Raw genomic sequence first — 18475 nt, 5'->3', positions numbered from 1 at the left:
TTCCTTCTTGACCCCTTCCATAGTACTATTTGACCTAAGTGGCAAATAGAGATCAAGGCAATGGGGGAAGGCATAGAGTCACCTTGGAAAAAGGGGCTGTGAAGAGGGATACAAAAAGGGGGGCATTTTACAAACTACACTTTCCCATCAATTACCACCTATTTTTCTACCTGGTTCCCACAACAGCAGCTTTTAGGCCCAAATGGTAGCAACAGATGAAAAGACAGAACCCACTGGAACGGGGGGATCTTCACTCCATGGGCTAAAGACTGGCTACTTCTTCACACCCACCCGTGGAGTCCCCAGCCACGGTCAAACATAGGTGCCTTAGCAAGCTTCTTGTCAGGGAAGGAAGTGGGATTTATTGTTAACATTAGCTGATCTTTTAATTTTGGATTCCTTTGGAAAGGGCTTATGAAATCAAAATGACCTGGGCCCCAATGCCAAACCGACAGAAAAATAATTGTCTAAATTACCCAGATAATTACTTTGTTTTGGTTGTCTAAATATTGTTTATGAAGGCTTTTAAAATCAGTATTTGAGGGAGCTAACATGTCTTGATGTGTCTTCCATCACAAAACAATTTCTTACTCCCTGTTCTAAACTCTCTCTCCCTTTAGTCAGACCCCCTCACTGAGCCTGTCCCTTCCCAAGTGGGAGATATGGCCTTATTCCTCTTCTGTAAGGTAGTATCATCAGGCAGAGAAACAGCCAAAATTCTAGCTGGTGGAATATGCTTCAAGTGGTCACAGCACAGAAAAGAACTCAAACCTTTTGTTTCCATTGATCCTGTATTTACTAACAGCCATGAATGCCAGGTCCCTGTGGGGAAGCACAAAATGAAGCCAGAGAGGGGTGCCCTGCAGCTTTCCAACACACCGCCTTTGGCAAGGCAAATCCTATTAGTTATTCCACAGTAAAACCACACAGGATGCACAGCAGTGTAAAGCACCAGCCTCTAGTTCCAGGTAGACTGGGTCTGAATCCAGTTTTCCACTCTCAGTCAAGTTATTCAATCTTCCCAGTCAAAATGGGGACAATGATACAAACTTTGAAAATTTGTAAGATTAGGTAAAATGCATGTGAAGTAAAAAAAAGAGAGCATAAAATACAAACTATTTTTATTTTCAATTTATTGATTTTAGAGGGAGGGAAATACCAATTTGTTGTCCTACTTATTTTTTCATACATTCATTGGTTGATTTTTTTATATGTACCCTGACTGGAGATCAAATCTACAACATAGGCATATAGAGACACTGCTCTAACGAATTGAGCTACCCATCCAGAGCTAATTTTTTTTAATGTTTTCTTAACATAAAAATTCTTAAAACATAAAAATAAATAGTATATATTTATACTGTCCCCATTTATAGAGATACTCCTCACTCCAACACCAGCAGGGTGAAGATTAGGTATTCAACTTACTTCCAAGAAATAAACAGGTGTTCTTAGGGACAAAGAGTATTAATCCTTAGTGGTCAGAACAGCATCAGAGAGGATAACAGTAAGAATCAGGATAGCTCAGTCAGAGATGCAGCTTAGGAATTGCCTCAGGTAAGAAGGTAGGGTTTGCCTAAGAACAAAAGTAACCACCAATAACCATCAGACAACTGCAATGGCACAGGAAGGGCTGAATTTCAGAAGGGACATTTGGCCTCAGGGAGCTGATCCCACAAGGCAGGCCTGGGGTCTCAGCCTACAATTCAATCAACATTTACAAAGGCCCTCTGTTTTCTTTTTTCAGCCCCCCCATTCCCTTGAGTGACCTCTGCTTTGGGCACACATTTTAAGGATAACAAAACCAGGATATAGCTCTAGCTGGTGTGGCTCAGTGGATTGAGCTCTGGACTGTGAACCAATGGGTCGCTGGTTGGATTCCCAATCAGGGAACATGCCTGGGTTGCAGACCCAGGACCCCAGGAGGGGGCGCTCAAGAGGCAACCACACATTGATGTTTCTCACCCTTTCTCCCTCCCATCTCCTCTCTAAAAATAAATAAGTAAAATCTTTAAAAAAAAAAAAAAAAAGAAATGAACAGTATGTCCAGTATGTGAAAGGAAAGAACATCGGGCTAGGAGTTAGCTAATGAGGACTCTAGTCCCAACTGACACCAAACCATTACAGAACCTTGGCCAAGTCACTTAACTTCCCAGACTAGCCTAGGGCTGATTAAGAGAAAGAGCCACTAGAAAAAAAAAATAAGAAATAAAGAGACCAAGGAAAAAGACAAAATACTCTTAGCCTCAAGCCTGGAAAGTCTCTTTAAGCCAAGAGTTTCAGGAAAATTTAATATCAATTCATTCTTTATATTGAAGTTCATGAGTTACACCCACATTATATTCCAGGTAAAAATTCTGAAAAGCCACAGAAAAGGGACACCTCCATAATCGTGTCTATAGGCCCACATTTGTTCTCCAACCCCAAACAGAAAAGTCTGTCCAGCACCCTCTGGGAAAATCAACCCTTGATTCAAAGAGATGTTGTTCAATGATGATTATTACAATCCCAGTCACACCATCAGCCCACCGGGAAGTCTGTGGACGGAAAGCAGGAAGCCAGGACAGCACCTTCCTCTCATCACGAAGCAATTATACTTCCAAGCAAAAGATGGGTGACTTGGTGCCACAGAAGGAAAAGTAATTTAGCCATTGTGTTCATGATTAAGAAGCATCACCATTCACTCGTGAAAGCCTTTCAATGTCACCGGTGCCTGGAACCAAATGTAATCTTCCCAGGCCGTTACTGGGATGGAGGGTCTGCCACAGGACAGGGTCACAGTCAGTTTGTGGCCCCGTATGGGCACTCTGTAGTTTAGCTTTGGTCGAAACCAATCTTCTCCACAGTCACGATGCCCCTGTGCCATGACAATGGTGCCCATGAGCGGAGGAGCCTGCAGCTCACTGAAGGCATCAGCCATAAAAATGGCTCGGAAGATACGGCGCAAACAAGCTGCTGTGCTCAGGCTCTGGTCCATGCTGTTGGGGGCCAAGCGGGATAAGTCAAGCTCATAGAATTCCTTTGGATTTAGAACACTGCCCCCAAGAAGGATCAGCACTCGCGGCACTAGTGTCCGGGCAAAGAGACCCTCTAGGTGACTGAGGACACTCTCCAGTTCTGCCAGGGTTTGTTGGCATTTCCTGTTGCTTGCCTCAGCGGTGGCCCAAGGTTTCTTCTTCACCATGTCCTCTACCTATGAAGACAAGGAATGGTGAGAAAGAAGGCAAGGTAGGGGAGAGTTAATGTCCTTTAAGAACCCTGTTGTACAGTAAACTATGGGACTGGATTTCCAATTCAATGAACTGCTACAGCCAAGACACTGGGTTCTATCAGAAGGCAATATGTCAAAAAGGAAAATGCATTCCTGTGTAAAACCAAACTTCCCCACAAGATAGTGTTTTGAAGTAGGAGGGCATCCAGAAATAAGTAGCTAAAACATTCAAGGAGATTTGGTGGTATAATATGTGGCAAATTTTTGCTGTACTAGGGTTGAAAATAGGAACAAAGATTATCTGGTTTAATAAAGGTGATTCTTGAATTGGTCTTCCAATTGAACACATGCTTATTTGTGCTCCCATCTGAATGGAATACTACTAAATGAAAGGGAAAAGATGGGAAAGAAGGAAGGAGAAAGGAGGGGTGAAGGGAGGGTGCAAGACAGGGAAGGAGGATGCTCAAGGACAAAGAAACCTGGAGAATAGATAAGAGTAGCCAAAGGCAATAACAAATTATTGGAGGACAGAAAGCAGATGGAAGAGTTTAAGTGCTGACAGCGGAGACTCCCATGAGAAGCAAACTGATTCACACAGCAAAACCCCAGACTCAGGAATTACTGATTAAGGCACTGAGAAAGGCAAGAGTGAATGCATGGGGACTGAGTGAAAACATGAGGACCCTTAGATCACCTGCCAGCCTCCTCCATCTAGAGAGACTTTCCAATACTGATGTTTTGGAGCTCCTCCAAAGAGACCACTAGCTTCCCACCGAATATCCTTGGGTCTATGAGCCATGCATACAGAGCTTTCAATGACTTAGATAGGAAAAGGACTCTGGAAGAAACTGAGACACTGCAAGAAAGAGAGGAGCCCTGGCTGGTGTGGCTCAGTGGATTGAGTGCTGACCTACCAACCAAATGAATGGTCACCACTGGTTGGATTCCTGGTCAGGGCACACGTCTGGGTCATGGGCCAGGTCTCTGGTTGGGGACCTGCAAGAGGAAACTGACCCAATATTTCTCTCCCTCTTTCTCCCTCCTTTCCCTTCTCTCTGAAAAAACGAAGAAAAGAAACAGAGGAAAGCCCCGAAAATACAATAATTAATATCCACAGGCAAGAGAAGTTCATACAGACATGACACAACAAGATGCTACATGCAAACCGTAAGAGCTCTTAACACTATGACTGCCCAAAAAGAAAAAGAAAAAAAAAGTAATAGAAGTGTTGGAATAGAAAGTCAAAGAAGTCCCCCAGAAAGTAGAAAATAAAAACAAAGAAAAATTTGGAGAGAGAAGACATTAAAATTAAAAGGTCAATTCATTAAGTCCAAATGCAACACCATAGAAGTTTCAAAAAAATAAAACAAGAGATAACGTGGTGAGGGTTAGACTATCAAAGATTAGAGTGTGGAGAAAGTGACCAAAGCCATGGGTTGAAACATGTTCCTTAAAGCTGCTTAGGCTGACAAGCCCAGGAGATTCCTTCGACTCCCTTTTTACCGGACTACCATCTAACAACCACAAAGTCTCAACACCAACTTTCTCCCAAAGCCTGTGCCTACCTGGGAAGAAGATTTTCGGTAGAAGTGCTTAAGCTGTTCATAGGGCAGAGGGAGTTGCTGGCGTTGGTACATGACATGCTTTAGAAGTTCACAAGTAAATCGACAGCAGCCTTCCCGGCTAACAGGCCCGGGAAACACCACCGGCACCAGGCAGTCTCGGGGACAAAAAGACTCCGAAGGGTTGGGAGGTTCCTGGGCAGAGGTAGTCTCAAGCAGTTCTATCTGGGGGGCGTGGGTTTCCTCCGACTCCTCATACCACTCCAAATCTGGTAGGCGCACAGAGGGACAAGAGAGAAAAGTTAAAAATTCAAAGGCCAAAACTAGTCTTCTCATTCCCTATCAGCCACCCTAACCCGGACACACGTACATTCCCTCCGCAAACTCCTGTGAGCGCGGAGGCAGGGAAATTCCTAATCCCAGTCGCCTACAGTGATTTAAGAGACGGCGGATGGTGAGAATGAGGGGACGGGGACCGAGGGGGGTGGAATTTCTGAGGCAGGGAACTGATACTACACTCGGAAAGAGGAGGCCCTGATCAGAGTTGAAAGAAAGTATAGTCAAGCGGGGTACAGAACGCCGCCGAAATGAAGGCAAAGTCGGGGTGAACCAGTGGGATCCAGGGCCGTGGGGCCACAGAGTCACTCTGGCCGAGCCAGAACCGGAAGGGACGCCGAGAAATGCGGACAAAGGAAGACCGGCCAGAGAAAGGGCCAAGGTACAAATAATGGGAGGGAATGGCGGCAGGGAATAAACAGGTCCCCCAGGTACCCCGAGATCCGGACCCCATGCCTTACCAGGGACTGCGGCCGGGGACAACACTTCCGGCTCCGGGGCTGCCATTACGACCTCCTTCCTCTTCACGGTGCGGTTTGAATAGGCGCCCCGCGCGGCATCATGGGAAGTCTGCTCGGTAGGGCCGGAAGGGACGCGGCGCCGCCACAGTGTGGTGTACGCTGGGCTGGGGCGGGATTTGAGCCTTGCGCTCCCTCCCAAACCCGCTCGCGCCGGCAAGCAGAAAGCGCCCCGCACACGGACACCCACGCGTTCTCAGCAGCTGAGCGCTGCCTTCCAGAGGACACCCGCCTCCCCGCATCCTTTCTCTAGAGCGTTCACTGTTCATTGGACACTATTCTTCGTGCCAGGCCCTGTCCTAGGTGCTGGACGCTCTGTGGCAAATAAGCCCAAGAAACGCTGTCCTCAAGGTTCACTGCCTATAGATACAATACAATGTGATGGATTATACAGTGGGTTTACACAGGCTGTGGACGTGAACAACACGGGTGCCTAACCTAGAAGGGGTGGGAGCAAGGGGTAGTCCAGAGGGAATGTGCCCAAGACGCTGACCTGGAGGATGAGTAAAGGTAAAGAGGAGGACCTAGTGGTCCTGGAGAACGTTAGAGACAAGTACATCCTCTATTGAAGGAACGAGCCCTGGTCGGTGTGGTTCAGTGGATTGAGCGCCGACCTGCCAACCAAAGGGTCATCTGTTGGATTCCCAGTCAGGGCACATGCCTGGGTTGCGGGCTAGGTCCCCAGTAGGGGGAGTAAGAGGCAAGCACACATTGATGTCTCCCCCTACCCCCGTTTCCCTCTCATCCCCTCTCTCTAGAAATAAATAAATATCTTTAAAAAACACAAAGGAATGAAAAGAATTCAGGTTATAAAGAGTTAAGGTTGTGGTGGACAAACAGGAGCGAGATCATGACAAGGCTTCATGTTAAAGAGTTTTAACTTGATCCTGTAGGGGATGGAGAAGCTTTGAAAGGTTTAAGTAGGGGAGCAGCATGATTAAATTTACATTTTATAAATTTTATCTCTACACTGGCTGCAGTGTAGCGATTAGATTACAAGTAGGATACAAGAGAGGAGGGAGGGATAGCAGTTAGATCTAGCAACTGCAGTTACCCAACTGCATGGTGAAAGAGGCCTGAACTAGAGTAGTCACACTGGGGTGGAGAGGGCTAGAGATAGTTTGGAGGCCCAATGAGCATTACTTGGTGATTGATCCCAGGAAGAAGAGGAGAGCTCAAGAGAGGCTTCCAAGAAGACAAGCAGGATTTTCACTTCAATGTCTCTGGCCAATTGTGCCATTCAATGAAGGAGATTTATTGGGGTGTGGGTAAGGAGAAAAGATGAGTTCCACTTTTGATAGGTTGGTTTGCCATTTAATTGGACAGATATTTAGAAATCGTTAGGAATAGACATAAGTATGTGAGTGTCATCAGCATGGGATTGGATTAGATCACCCAGAAAGAGTGTATAGAGTAAGGATGAGCTAGGATCCCAAGACACTAACGTTTAGGAGATGAGCAGAGGGAGAGAAGAAGCTGTGAAGGAGACTGAGGAGTTGCCAGAGAAGTATCAAGAAAAATAGGTAAGTATCAAGTCATGGAGGCCAAGAAAAGGGTGTGTTTCAGGAAGCAGGAACTAGAGATTAAAACACACTATAAAACTACAATGATTAAAATACTGTGGTATTCACTCAGGGATAAACAAATAATAAAACAGAAGAGAGCCCAGAAACAGATCCATGTATAGGTAAATCTTAGTGTATGTCGAGGATATGACTTTTCAAAGCAAATAATCTGAGACAACTCCCTCTATCCAATTAGAAGGGGAAAAAATCAAATTACTTTCTACCACACATCCTACATAAAGATAACTTCCAAATAAATTAAAATCTTATGTAAAAGTACTATACACATATAAATAACTAGTTATATACCAGAAAAAAAAGTTTGCATGTATATATAAATATACATAGCTATGGTGTATATAAATGTACACCCCCATAGTCAACCGCCTCATAAGCAACTCTTCCAGGAAACTAAACACATACACCACCTTCCATCTCCCAGGACCCTGATCTCCTACTGGGCAGATATCCCTGTTCAGCCTACTTCTCTGCCAGGCTTCACTCCTGTTTGTGTTAGGCTAGGTTGTTCAAGAATGGGGTATCAAAATGAGTTATCCCTTCCCATCTCTCAGAAGTTCTCCACTTAGGAGACAATGGGATTAGAATGAATAAAGTGAAACTGTGTGTTGGGGTAGTTGAAAGATCCAGGAAGATCAGAGAACAAGTTTTATCAGGAAAGTGCAGCAGGCCTTTCCTGCTTATCACAGGAGTCCAGAGCAGCTGGTGGTGAGCGATTTGGGATTGTCCTAGCTCTCCCTTCCAATCCCCACCCTTCTTGAGACCTGTCATTGAGTGCCTCGGTCTCAGCCTCTAAATAGCAGTTTTCCTGGTAAGGTTGTGCCCCTGGCTAGGGTTGGCTTTTGCAGCATAGCCTTTCTTTAGCTGAAGGGGATTGAGAAGAGAGAAGTCACATGTGCTTTCGATCTGTGAAGACCACATAATTGGCTGGGTCTGCTAGGTTCTTGTGCAGATTTTGGTCCTTCTGCTCCCACAGTTTTGGTTTTGGCAAGTTACGCCATGTGGACAGCAACTCTATGATTAGCAAACTGCCCCTTTCCTTGTCGTCTTGGAGGGAAGCCATGGATTCTACCAGGTCTGAATCCCTAAAAGGATCACCAGAGGTAAGCCACTGTTGCTGCTTCTAATTTTCCAAGGAAAACTGAGGTCTGGAGGAATAGGCCATTTTATTTCTTGACTGTGTGTGAGCATCTTGCTGTTTGTGAAGAGGGGGAAGTGGACATACTATGAGTAGTGAGTCATAATATAGCCATGGGTTGGGAATTGAACCCTGGCGTCCTGACTCCCTAGCCAGCAACACTAAGGCTTCTCCACTCTGCCTTTCTAGTGTCTTGTACACTGGTTTATGTCGCTAAATGTGTTTACTCTTTGCTGACTGCCAGAGCCCTAAAGAGCAAGACGGATGGCTTGGCAAGAAAATCAAAAGTCAGCAATCCTCTGGGGCCCTGGGCCAAGTTTCTATTCCCAGCCACTTCCCCGACCTCGTCATAGTGCTAGACGTAACCTGAGCCTCAGTCCCAGCCCCGCCCCAAGTAGTGACGAGGCCCCTCCTATAGCCCTTGCTGTTTTAAAACCAAGCTCGGTCCTCCCCTATTGGTTCTGCTTCAAAACAAAAAGGAGAGGAAGTACTCGCTGCAGGCATCCTTGTAGCCCGTAGGGAGCAAAGCTGGTTTACGGCTTCGGGCCTCGTGTCGGGGCCACCGCGGTGTCTTGCACTGCTAAAACCAGCCCCCGGAGGGTGCCGGCCAGGTAATAAAGCAGTGACTACTGTGTAAAGATGACAAAATCATCGTAACAATAACAGCCATAATTAGGCTAACCATCGTCCACCTCCGCCCTGGCATTCGCCCTGACTCACCCCCACGGCACGCGCACCATCGGGGAAGAAACTGAGGCAGGGGAGGAGCCAGCAGGCTGGAGGGACCCGTCGCCGTGAATTTGCAACTCTCCAGGTCCAAAACCTGTTGTCTGGGATCGCGCTAAGGGGCCACACCGAAGAGCGCCCTTAAAGCTTGATTCTGAAGTAAGCCCTCCAGTGACCCCCGACTCCAAAGCTTTAGAAAAGGACCTGTTCAGAGCGCAGAAACTGGGAACCAGACTACAGCTCCCTTAGACCTTTGCGCACAAAGGCGCGCTCCTTGTCTACGCCCCGAAGCCACCCGCGGTCCGGTGCGCCGCGATGATTCCTGTGAGTTGTAGGGCTGCGGTGACCTCTTTCGAGGGAGATCCCGGCCTTGAGGACTCTATATCCCGTGGTGCACCGCGGCTGTTTCTGACGCGCCCGGAGCCAGATAAGGGTGGGGGCGTGGCCTGGGCGTGGCCCCACCCCGCTCTACCCTGGCTGGCCGGACGCGGCGGTGGCAGTAGGGGCGGCGGCGGCGGCAGCAGTGACGGGGGGGAGGGGTTGGGCGGGGGGCTGGCGGCAGCGGCGGATGGACTCGCGGGTATCGGAGCTGTTCGGCGGCTGCTGCCGGCCCGGAGGGGGCCCGGCCATGGGCGGAACCCTCAAGGCTAGGGGGGCCGGGGGCAGCAGCGGCTGCGGGGGCCCGAAGGGAAAGAAGAAGAACGGAAGAAACAGAGGGAGCAAAGCCAACAACCCCCCGTACCTGCCTCCCGAGGTGAGCACCTGAGATGTGGCGGGTTGAGAGAAAACCACTTCTTTCCGGTCCCAGGACTCCAGGAAGGCGGGACCGAGAGAATTGAAACCCCCTTCCGGCCCTAGGACCACCGGGAAGGAAGGATAGACAGACTGGCCCTCCCTTCCAGGGTCAGAACCCAAGGGAGGAAGAGTGGGGACAAGGATACCCCCATACAGATAACATTACGCCACTAGGAAAAATGGGGAAATGAAATCCCACTCCCACCCCCTTGGGAAGAGCAGAGTGGAATGCCCAGGTTCCATCCCTGAGCTGCATGAAGGGAAGGGAGAATACATCCTGGGACGAGGAGGCAGAGTTTTCTAAACTTGTTCCATGGGGAGGAGGGCAGTACCCAGGAAAAGAGCAGTATGTTCTGTACCTATCCCTGAGTACACACACACAACACACATCCAGAGAACAGTCAGATAGTCCTCCAGTCCTGTGCCTGTCCTATAAGGAAGTGGGGACAGCCTCCATATACCTACTTCATCTACTCCCTAAGGCAGAGAGTAACTGCTACTTTGCCCACCTTAGGAAAGATGGACCCAGAGGAAGAGCCTCTACACCAGTGGTATCAAACTTTAGCATATATCAGAATCCCTTGGACTGCCGCCCCACCCCTAGGATTTCTGATTCAGTAGATCAGACATCGGCTGATAATCTGCATTTATTACAAGTTACTGGGTGATGCTAATGCTGCTGGTCCTAGGACCAGCACTTTGAATCATCGTTGTACCACTTTTCTGAAGTCATTCATTCTATTTCTTCATCTCCATCAAAATGAGGTAGAGATTATTGGTGAAGACCTGTAGTCAGAGGGCCTTGAAAGGATGAAATGATGACAGGAAGGGAAAAAGAAAAATGGCCAGGGAGGAGGAATGCAGAAATGCAGAAGAGGCAGAACAAGCAAATCTCATATCCTTTTGCATCTGAGAGGGAAAGGCTCAGGCAATAGCATACTTCTGTTTTGGGTCACCTAATATAGGGAAGAGGTAGAGGAGACTGTGGGGTGGACTCAGGATTTCATCTCAGCTGAGGCACAAAGGTTAGGGGATAGGAGATAAAAGCCACAGTGAGTCTGTCCCCTTAATTATATTTCCTGAGTTACTTCTCTTCGCCTCAGCCCCAACTTTGAAGCCCTGCCCCTGTCTCACCTGGGCTTCTCTTTCACCGGGTTGGCAGTGACCAGTGCTGAGTTAACCCTTTGGCCCTGGTCCAGAACTTCTTGCATCTTCCTACTCTTGATTACATCAGCTGAGAGGGGTGGGCAGGAAGGAAGTGGTGTCTCCCAGAGCAGTGGCAAACAATGGCCTCAGCAGCCCAGGCAGGGGAGACATAGGTTTCTGAGGACGGCAGTTTGAGGGCCTGAGGAGAAAGAAGGGGTGACCTTGTATCTAGGAAGAACATACTGCCAGTGATCGAAGAAAGCAGGGACTCAGGGTTCTGTTCCTGGCTGAGATGGGTGACTGTGTTCTTAGAGGCGTTTCCTTGAGAGAGGTCACATTGGGCCTGAACAGAGGGCTTGTCTGCCAGTGAACTTTGGCAGGCATGTGCCTAGGCAGGTGCCATGAGCCTTGCTGCTCTCTCAGGTTAGCTGCTGCCTGGGCCTCAGCAGGAAACGGGGAAGTAAAGGTTGGGTCTGGGCGTGTTTGGTAACTGCTCCCTGTTTCTTTTCAGGCTGAAGATGGAAACATCGAGTATAAAGTGAGTCTTAGGGTGGGGAGGGGCGGGTTGGGTTGTCCTTGCTGGCATGGGATGACAATTTCTCAGATCTTTCCAACTTCATGTTCTATAGTAATTTAGGGATATGGTTCAGGGTAGGGGCTTTGTTAGAGGGAATCAGGTATGAGGGGGTTTAAATGGGAAGGTCCTGGTCCTTGCAGCAAGACAGTTGGAGAGCATATGGGTTTAGGAGGAGCATCTCTGATTTCACCTTCTCATGATACCTCACCTGCCCTAAGCTGAAGCTGGTGAATCCATCTCAGTACCGCTTTGAGCATCTGGTGACACAGATGAAGTGGCGACTCCAGGAGGGCCGCGGTGAGGCAGTCTACCAGATTGGGGTGGAGGACAATGGGCTGCTGGTGGGGCTGGCTGAGGAGGAGATGCGGGCTTCCCTCAAGACCCTGCACCGGATGGCAGAGAAGTATGCTTCCCTCTCCCCTCTCAGTTCCCTTTTCCCTAACGCTGGGGAGAGCCCACCTGTATCCAGTCACCTAGGGCCTAAGGACCAAGAAGGAACTTTTCTTCTGCTGTCTTCTCTTGACAGTGGGGAGTGCTAATGTTCGGGGCCCCTTCACATTTAGACCTAGTTTGTTTGGCTCCGTGACTTAGGGTTTGTTTGTTTGTTTGTTTAGAGGGAGCTGTGGACATGGGATAGATTGGAGTGTGGTAGGGGAGGAAGTAAGGTGTTGGGAGCTCTTTGGGACGTGCAGGAAAGCCATTGGTCCAGAGCTAGGATGGAAGGTTGGGGGTGAGGGAGTACAGGTGAGATGTGGAAGCTGTGGCCTTGCTGTGATAGGGTTGGAGCAGACATCACTGTTCTCCGGGAGCGAGAAGTGGATTATGATAGTGACATGCCCCGGAAGATCACTGAGGTGCTGGTACGAAAGGTCCCTGACAACCAACAGGTGAGCACATACCCTTCCCTGCCTTTCATACCCATGCTCCCTGAGAGGCCCCTGTGGTGGCAGGCTCTCTCCTGACCTGGGGTACCGAGGGCATCCAGTTTATCATTTGGTCCCCAGGGAGCCGCACTGCCCTTTACCCAACCTTCAGTGGAGGGAGGTAAAGGATTGGAGCCCTAACCTCTAACAATTCATCCACAGTTTCTGGACCTTCGTGTGGCTGTCCTGGGGAATGTGGACTCAGGGAAGTCAACTCTGCTTGGAGTGCTGACCCAAGGGGAGCTGGACAATGGGCGGGGCCGGGCTCGGCTCAACCTTTTCCGCCACCTGCATGAGATTCAGTCTGGCCGAACCTCCAGCATCAGCTTCGAGATCCTGGGCTTTAACAGCAAGGGAGAGGTGCATGCAATCAGCGGGACCCAGTGGGGCCAGACTGTATGGATGGGATGGCAGTGGTGAGGGACAGAGTCCGAGGGCAGAGTGTGGAGACTTTGGAGAGTAGATGAAGGCCCTGAGGGCAGTGAACAAGCGCTGTCCTTAGAAAGCAAATGGGGAATCAACTGAATTAAATCATAAATGGGACTCAGGGTTAAAAGGCAGAGTCACCCAGGGACTGGTTTAGGTCCTGGCGACTCTTGAAGGGTTGGGGAGGCTGGCAGGGGACACTGAGAGCCCTGGGCTCTGGGCCAGGTGGTGAATTACAGTGACTCACGGACGGCAGAAGAGATCTGTGAGAGCAGCTCCAAGATGATCACCTTCATCGACCTGGCTGGCCACCACAAGTACCTACACACCACCATCTTTGGCCTCACCTCTTACTGCCCTGACTGTGCCCTGCTCCTCGTCAGTGCTAACACTGGGATCGGTATGAGGCACTGGGGCAGGGGTGGGTCCGAAGAGGGGTTCCGAGTCTCTCCTACCCCGGACCTCCGCAAATCTGGGAGCCAGATGAACTCTGCTCTTTTCCCTCTTCCGCCCCCCACATTCTCTCTGATGTCTGCCTGCCTTCCTTCCCTGAGGCAGCCGGCACGACAAGGGAACATCTGGGGCTGGCCCTGGCCCTGAAAGTGCCCTTCTTCATCGTGGTCAGCAAGGTGGACCTGTGTGCCAAGACCACAGTGGAGAGGACGGTACGCCAGCTAGAGCGGGTCCTCAAGCAGCCTGGCTGCCACAAAGTACCTATGCTGGTCACCTCCGAGGATGATGCCGTCACTGCCGCCCAGCAGTTTGCCCAGTCACCCAAGTAAGTCTTTCTCACTGCAGAGCCCTGGTCCATAGGGAAGGCTGCCAAAGGGACCCAGAGAATGGTGTCCCACCTCAGGACCAAACCAGTTCTGGCTCAGTTCTGTGGTTTTGCAGGTTGGGACTGTGGAAGGGAATCTTTGCTAAAGGGTTGACCCCTCCACCAAGCCAGCCTGGAACTTTCTTGATGCCCGGGACCCTGGAGACAAAGCGCTATGTCAGGAATTCCCTTGAGCTCTGGGATGGTCCTTGGCTGGCTCACAGAGAGAGGTCCCAGGGCTCCTGCGAAGGTTATCAGGAGAGGGGCCCCTAGCCACCCTGAGAAGAGCTGACCTTTCCATGTGCAGGGCTGACGCGTCTGCTTCCTGTTAGAACTTGACTCCTCCGTCTATCCCATGCCTCCCTCTGCAGTGTCACCCCGATCTTCACCCTGTCCAGCGTGTCTGGAGAGAGTCTGGACCTGCTCAAAGTCTTTCTGAATATCCTGCCACCGCTCACCAACAGCAAAGAGCAGGAGGAACTCATGCAGCAGCTGACAGAGTTTCAGGTGATTGTCCACCCTGACAGGCAGTGAGCTGGGGAGCTAGGAAGGACTCATTCTGGCCAAGCCCCAAATCTCTTTAGGGATTTTGGACCTGCCAGCGCTACTTGCCAGACCATTGATAGAATTTTCTTTGGCTTCAGGTGGATGAAATCTACACTGTACCAGAAGTGGGGACAGTAGTTGGAGGGACACTTTCCAGGTGAACTTCCTTGCTTGCTACCCGCCCCACTCAGCCCTCACATGCCCATACACTGGAAGACATGGCCCAAAGGATACTCTGGAGTCGAGCAGAGCCCAGCTAACAGATGTACTTGTCTGCAGATTAGGCTTTCACCATCAGAAGAGCAGGAGAAAGCTAGTCTGTTGGCTCATGAGGGAAGAAACAGTATTGCTGCTTTACTGGGAACCTCCAGGTCCCTGAGGGAGAAGTGTGGGTCCTGGGCCCCAGGAAGATAACTAGAGCGTATTCAGCTGACTTGACCTTCAAGTAGGGAAATGAGAGGTCCCTTCAGACTCTTTCTAAAGCAGAGGCTGAAACTCAAGGGGATATCTTGCTCTTTCAGGGATCAGGTGTTCAGTATCAAACCAGCAGGTGCTCTGCCAGCCATCATTGCCCTTCCTGGTATTACCCTTCAGAGTCTGAACTCTGAACTGGGGCAAAGCAGTCATCTCCCCTATCTCCAAGTCAGAATTTAGGGTCTCCTTCCCCGTCCTGAGGGACTCACCCTGGAAGGGAAGGAATGCTCTGGGTGACCCTAGCAGAGAAGGAAGGAAGGAAGCCTAGGCTGACGCTGTGCCATCCGCCCTCTGGGCTGCAGTGGGATTTGCCGTGAGGGCGACCAGCTGGTGGTGGGCCCCACGGATGATGGCTGCTTCCTGGAGCTGAGAGTATGCAGCATCCAGCGCAACCGCTCTGCCTGTCGTGTGCTGCGAGCCGGGCAGGCTGCTACGCTGGCCCTCGGGGACTTTGACCGTGCGCTCCTTCGCAAGGTGAGGTGGGAGGGAGGGTTGGAGAGGGAAGACAAGCACCTGTCTAAGGGGGACTCAAAGGAAACATGGCCTCTACCCTAAGAAGCTGCTTTCACAGACTATCCATGTTTGAAAAGGCTTAGAATACTCATAAAGCACAGATCACTAAATATGAATCACTGTGGTGCAGCCCCAGTGTCCAGGACCCAAGAAATAAAAGTGATTAGAAGGGTTAGAGGACCTGGGAGGAGGGTAAGGAGGGGTTCTCTCTAAGAGAAGAGTTTTGAATTTTGGCTTCTGAGGTCCTGTGGTTGAAGTCCTAGAGGAAGAGGAACCTTAGGAGCTCTGAGGATGCGGGAGACTAATGCAAGGTCTGGGGGCTGTGCCTCCCCAGGGCATGGTGATGGTGAGCCCCGAGATGAATCCCACCATCTGCTCAGTGTTCGAGGCAGAAATAGTCCTACTGTTCCATGCCACCACATTCCGGCGAGGCTTCCAGGTGACAGTACACGTGGGCAATGTCCGTCAAACGGCAGTGGTGGAAAAGATCCATGCCAAGGTGAGAGGGACCCAGCCATGCCTGTTTTTCCAGGGAAAAGTCAGAATTCTCCTGCCTCCAGGAAGGCCTGGCCCCAGACTCATAGAGAACTCCCTGATCCTACAAAAGGGACAAAGACTCACTTAGGGTGGGTAGAAGCCTGATAGGCCCCCAAGGGTGGAGAACCCAGGCTGGTAGAGATGGGACGGGAGGCACTGTCCAGGGCCAGTGACTGCATATCTGCTGCAGGACAAGCTGCGGACAGGGGAGAAGGCAGTGGTACGTTTCCGCTTCCTGAAACACCCAGAGTACCTGAAGGTGGGCGCCAAGCTGCTGTTCCGGGAGGGTGTCACCAAGGGCATCGGCCATGTCACTGATGTACAAGCCATTGCAGCAGGAGAAGCCCAGGCCAACGTGGGCTTCTGAAGTCCTCCAGGCAGGCACAGCTCCGTTGCTGTCCCTACAATACACAAGGTGACTCTGGCCCTGCTGCCCCCTGTCGGCGGCTGTGTGTGTTAATAGGCTAGGGAGAGAGGGGTGCTCCCTGCCGCCATTCTGGAGAGGTGCCAAGCTTGGTGTGGCCAGGGAGGGGCAGCCCCGAGGGAGAAGACAGGAGAATTCAGGGCAGTGCCCAGCAGCCGTGTGTGCACCTGGTTGGTTCATCAACCCCGGAAACCCCCTGGCCTGTCTACTGGAGGGAGCTGACCGCCACCACCTCGGCCCCACTGTCAGGACTGGGCATGATGCACCGGTGTGGTCCCTGCATTTCAAGAATTGTCACAGCTACTGGGGGTGGTCCTCACAAGCACTTCTTTTTCTATACCTCTTCTGAAGACCATGTAAGTTGCCATCTCTACCTGACTATGGACAGAAGACATCTGCTCCTGGCTATCCGGTGGCCCAGGGTCTGAAGAAATGGCACAGGGACAGCTAATGGCAATGTTCCCATTCTGTACTGAGACATGCAGCCTATTTCTCGGCTTTAAGTCCCTTCCCTTATTCACTCAAGGGCCATTTCCCCAGTCTCTCCTCGCATAGGCCCCACAGGTGCTATTCGTTGTGCTGGCCCAGGCCTGGACTGCCGAGCTAAGGCTTGGCATACCAAAGGTCAGCCGCGTGTCAGTTTTGTCCCCTCCCCTGCAGTGATCTGTTGGTTGTAATGCTGGATCAAACAGTATGTTTTACTTTTCCAGACTGACCCGCAGCTCCCATTCCCGCCACCTTCACCCTGCTTCCTGCTCCTACATAAGTCCTCTCTTGTTTTAGTAATTTGCAGTGACTATCCCTTCCCTCTGTTGCTGGGAACCTGGAGAAAAGGGAAAGATGTTGCCATGTTTCCTACTCTTTAGGGCATGGACTCCTTCATTTCCCTTTGTCAGTGTCCTGGGTTCCCGTGGACTCAGGGATTTGTTGGTTGAGGTTTCTCTGCATATATATATATGTACATACATATATATATTTAAATATACATATATATTGTACAGAATAAAAATGTTTTATTGAACACACTGTGCTTATGCTTAAGAGACAGGTTTAGCTTCCAGAGCTAGATTCCTCTCCAGGATTAAAGATAAGTGAGACCTTACCACTGCTGAGCACTGAATGAGGAAAGAACTCATCTAGTATCTCATTTGCTGTTCTTCCTTTCCTCTCTGCCATGTGATCAGTGTTCCAATACTGTGATCATGTATTCAGGCCTGTTTTGCATTGTTCTTTGAGTGAACAAAACAGAAAGCAAACTGTCACCTTTTTAGTCGAAATAGGTGACCACCCCTTAAGGAATTAGTCACTCACTAATGGTTGCAATGGTTAGGAGCCCACTACTGTGTCAGAGATTTGGAGATTAGTACGCCAGCTACTTAATGAAGAATATAATTTAGAGATGTGGTAACCTGAGCCTCATGCTTTTTCTAGCAATGCAAAGTAGTCTGAAGTGAGGTTTATGTATTAAACTGGCTTCTTGGAGTTAAGAGGTCCACCTAGCTAAACCTTAGTCCCTTCTTCCTGTTTCTGTGTTCAGAGTACCTGATTATCACAGTTTATGGGTAGAGAAATAGGGGCCAATGTTAAAGTCAGCTACAGAAAGCAGGGGCTGCATTTTAAGTACTGAACTTTTCAAAAGAAATTTAATGATAAATGAGGCCTGAGGTCCCCAGGAGCATTCTGCCTGGGGTATTAAAGTGATAGTTTCCCTACATCTCAAGCTTAGCTGCTTTTAAAAATATCACTGGTTTAACTTGCTGCTAAGAAGCCTATGGTTGAAGAACTTCCTCCTGTGTTGGGAACTAAGGGAGAGTTTACTTCCTTCTGTACAGTTGCTGAGCTATGAGGAAAGGGGTGTGTGTGTGTATTCCCCCCGCCCCGCCTTTTTGGGCAGGCAGCAAAGTTATGCTCCGAGACTGACTTCTGTCTTTGCCAACAATTTACTTAGCACAAGTTCATTGTGGGAGTTACAATTTCATAAGCCAGTGAGTAGCATACAGTATTTTTTTTTACATTTTATTTATTTATTTTTGGAGAGAGGGGAAGGGAGGGAGAAAGAGGGAGAGAAATATCAGTGTGCGACAGAAACATCGGTAGGTTGCCTCTCTCACACCCCCAACTGGAGACCCAGCCTGAAACCCAGGCATGTGCCCTGACTGGGAATTGAACTGGCGACCTTTTGGCATTCAGTCTACTGAGCTACACCGCCAGGGTACAATAGTT

The 18475-nt window shown here is 49.7% G+C and overlaps 2 protein-coding genes across 2 annotated transcripts; one reads left to right on the top strand and one right to left on the bottom strand.

Annotated features, from left to right (window-relative positions):
• Positions 1–1156: 1156 nt before the first annotated feature.
• On the bottom strand, positions 1157–5628 carry MAD2L1BP (MAD2L1 binding protein). Its single transcript, XM_054569416.1, has 3 exons — positions 5571–5628; positions 4777–5042; positions 1157–3193 (listed from the first exon to the last, which is right to left on the bottom strand). The coding sequence occupies exons 1-3, from the start codon at positions 5614–5616 to the stop codon at positions 2681–2683; spliced, it is 825 nt and encodes a 274-aa protein (XP_054425391.1). The 5' UTR covers positions 5617–5628; the 3' UTR covers positions 1157–2680.
• Positions 5629–9622: 3994 nt separating this feature from the next.
• On the top strand, positions 9623–17256 carry GTPBP2 (GTP binding protein 2). The gene is made up of 12 exons (XM_054569414.1): positions 9623–9828; positions 11527–11553; positions 11811–11995; positions 12371–12479; positions 12678–12875; positions 13167–13341; positions 13500–13719; positions 14130–14265; positions 14403–14461; positions 15081–15252; positions 15626–15790; positions 16019–17256. Exons 1-12 carry the CDS (start codon positions 9643–9645, stop codon positions 16193–16195), a joined length of 1809 nt encoding a protein of 602 aa, XP_054425389.1. The 5' UTR covers positions 9623–9642; the 3' UTR covers positions 16196–17256.
• Positions 17257–18475: the final 1219 nt, after the last annotated feature.

This window comes from Pteronotus mesoamericanus, unplaced genomic scaffold (genome assembly GCF_021234165.1).
Source record: "Pteronotus mesoamericanus isolate MK-2021 breed Mesoamerican mustached bat unplaced genomic scaffold, CSHL_Meso_final contig_20, whole genome shotgun sequence".
Taxonomy (NCBI): domain Eukaryota; kingdom Metazoa; phylum Chordata; class Mammalia; order Chiroptera; family Mormoopidae; genus Pteronotus; species Pteronotus mesoamericanus.
This window is presented reverse-complemented; position numbering and strand designations above follow the sequence as displayed.

Coding starts and splice junctions, on each gene's coding strand:
- MAD2L1BP (XM_054569416.1), bottom strand. CDS start 5,616: ATGGCAGCCCCGGAGCCGGAAGTGTTGTCCCCGGCCGCAGTCCCTG. Junction 5,043..5,570: donor GTCCCCGGCCGCAGTCCCTG/GTAAGGCATGGG, acceptor TGCGCCTACCAG/ATTTGGAGTGGTATGAGGAG. Junction 3,194..4,776: donor ACCGAAAATCTTCTTCCCAG/GTAGGCACAGGC, acceptor TTGTCTTCATAG/GTAGAGGACATGGTGAAGAA.
- GTPBP2 (XM_054569414.1), top strand. CDS start 9,643: ATGGACTCGCGGGTATCGGAGCTGTTCGGCGGCTGCTGCCGGCCCGGA. Junction 9,829..11,526: donor CCCCGTACCTGCCTCCCGAG/GTGAGCACCTGA, acceptor GTTTCTTTTCAG/GCTGAAGATGGAAACATCGA. Junction 11,996..12,370: donor CTGCACCGGATGGCAGAGAA/GTATGCTTCCCT, acceptor TTGCTGTGATAG/GGTTGGAGCAGACATCACTG.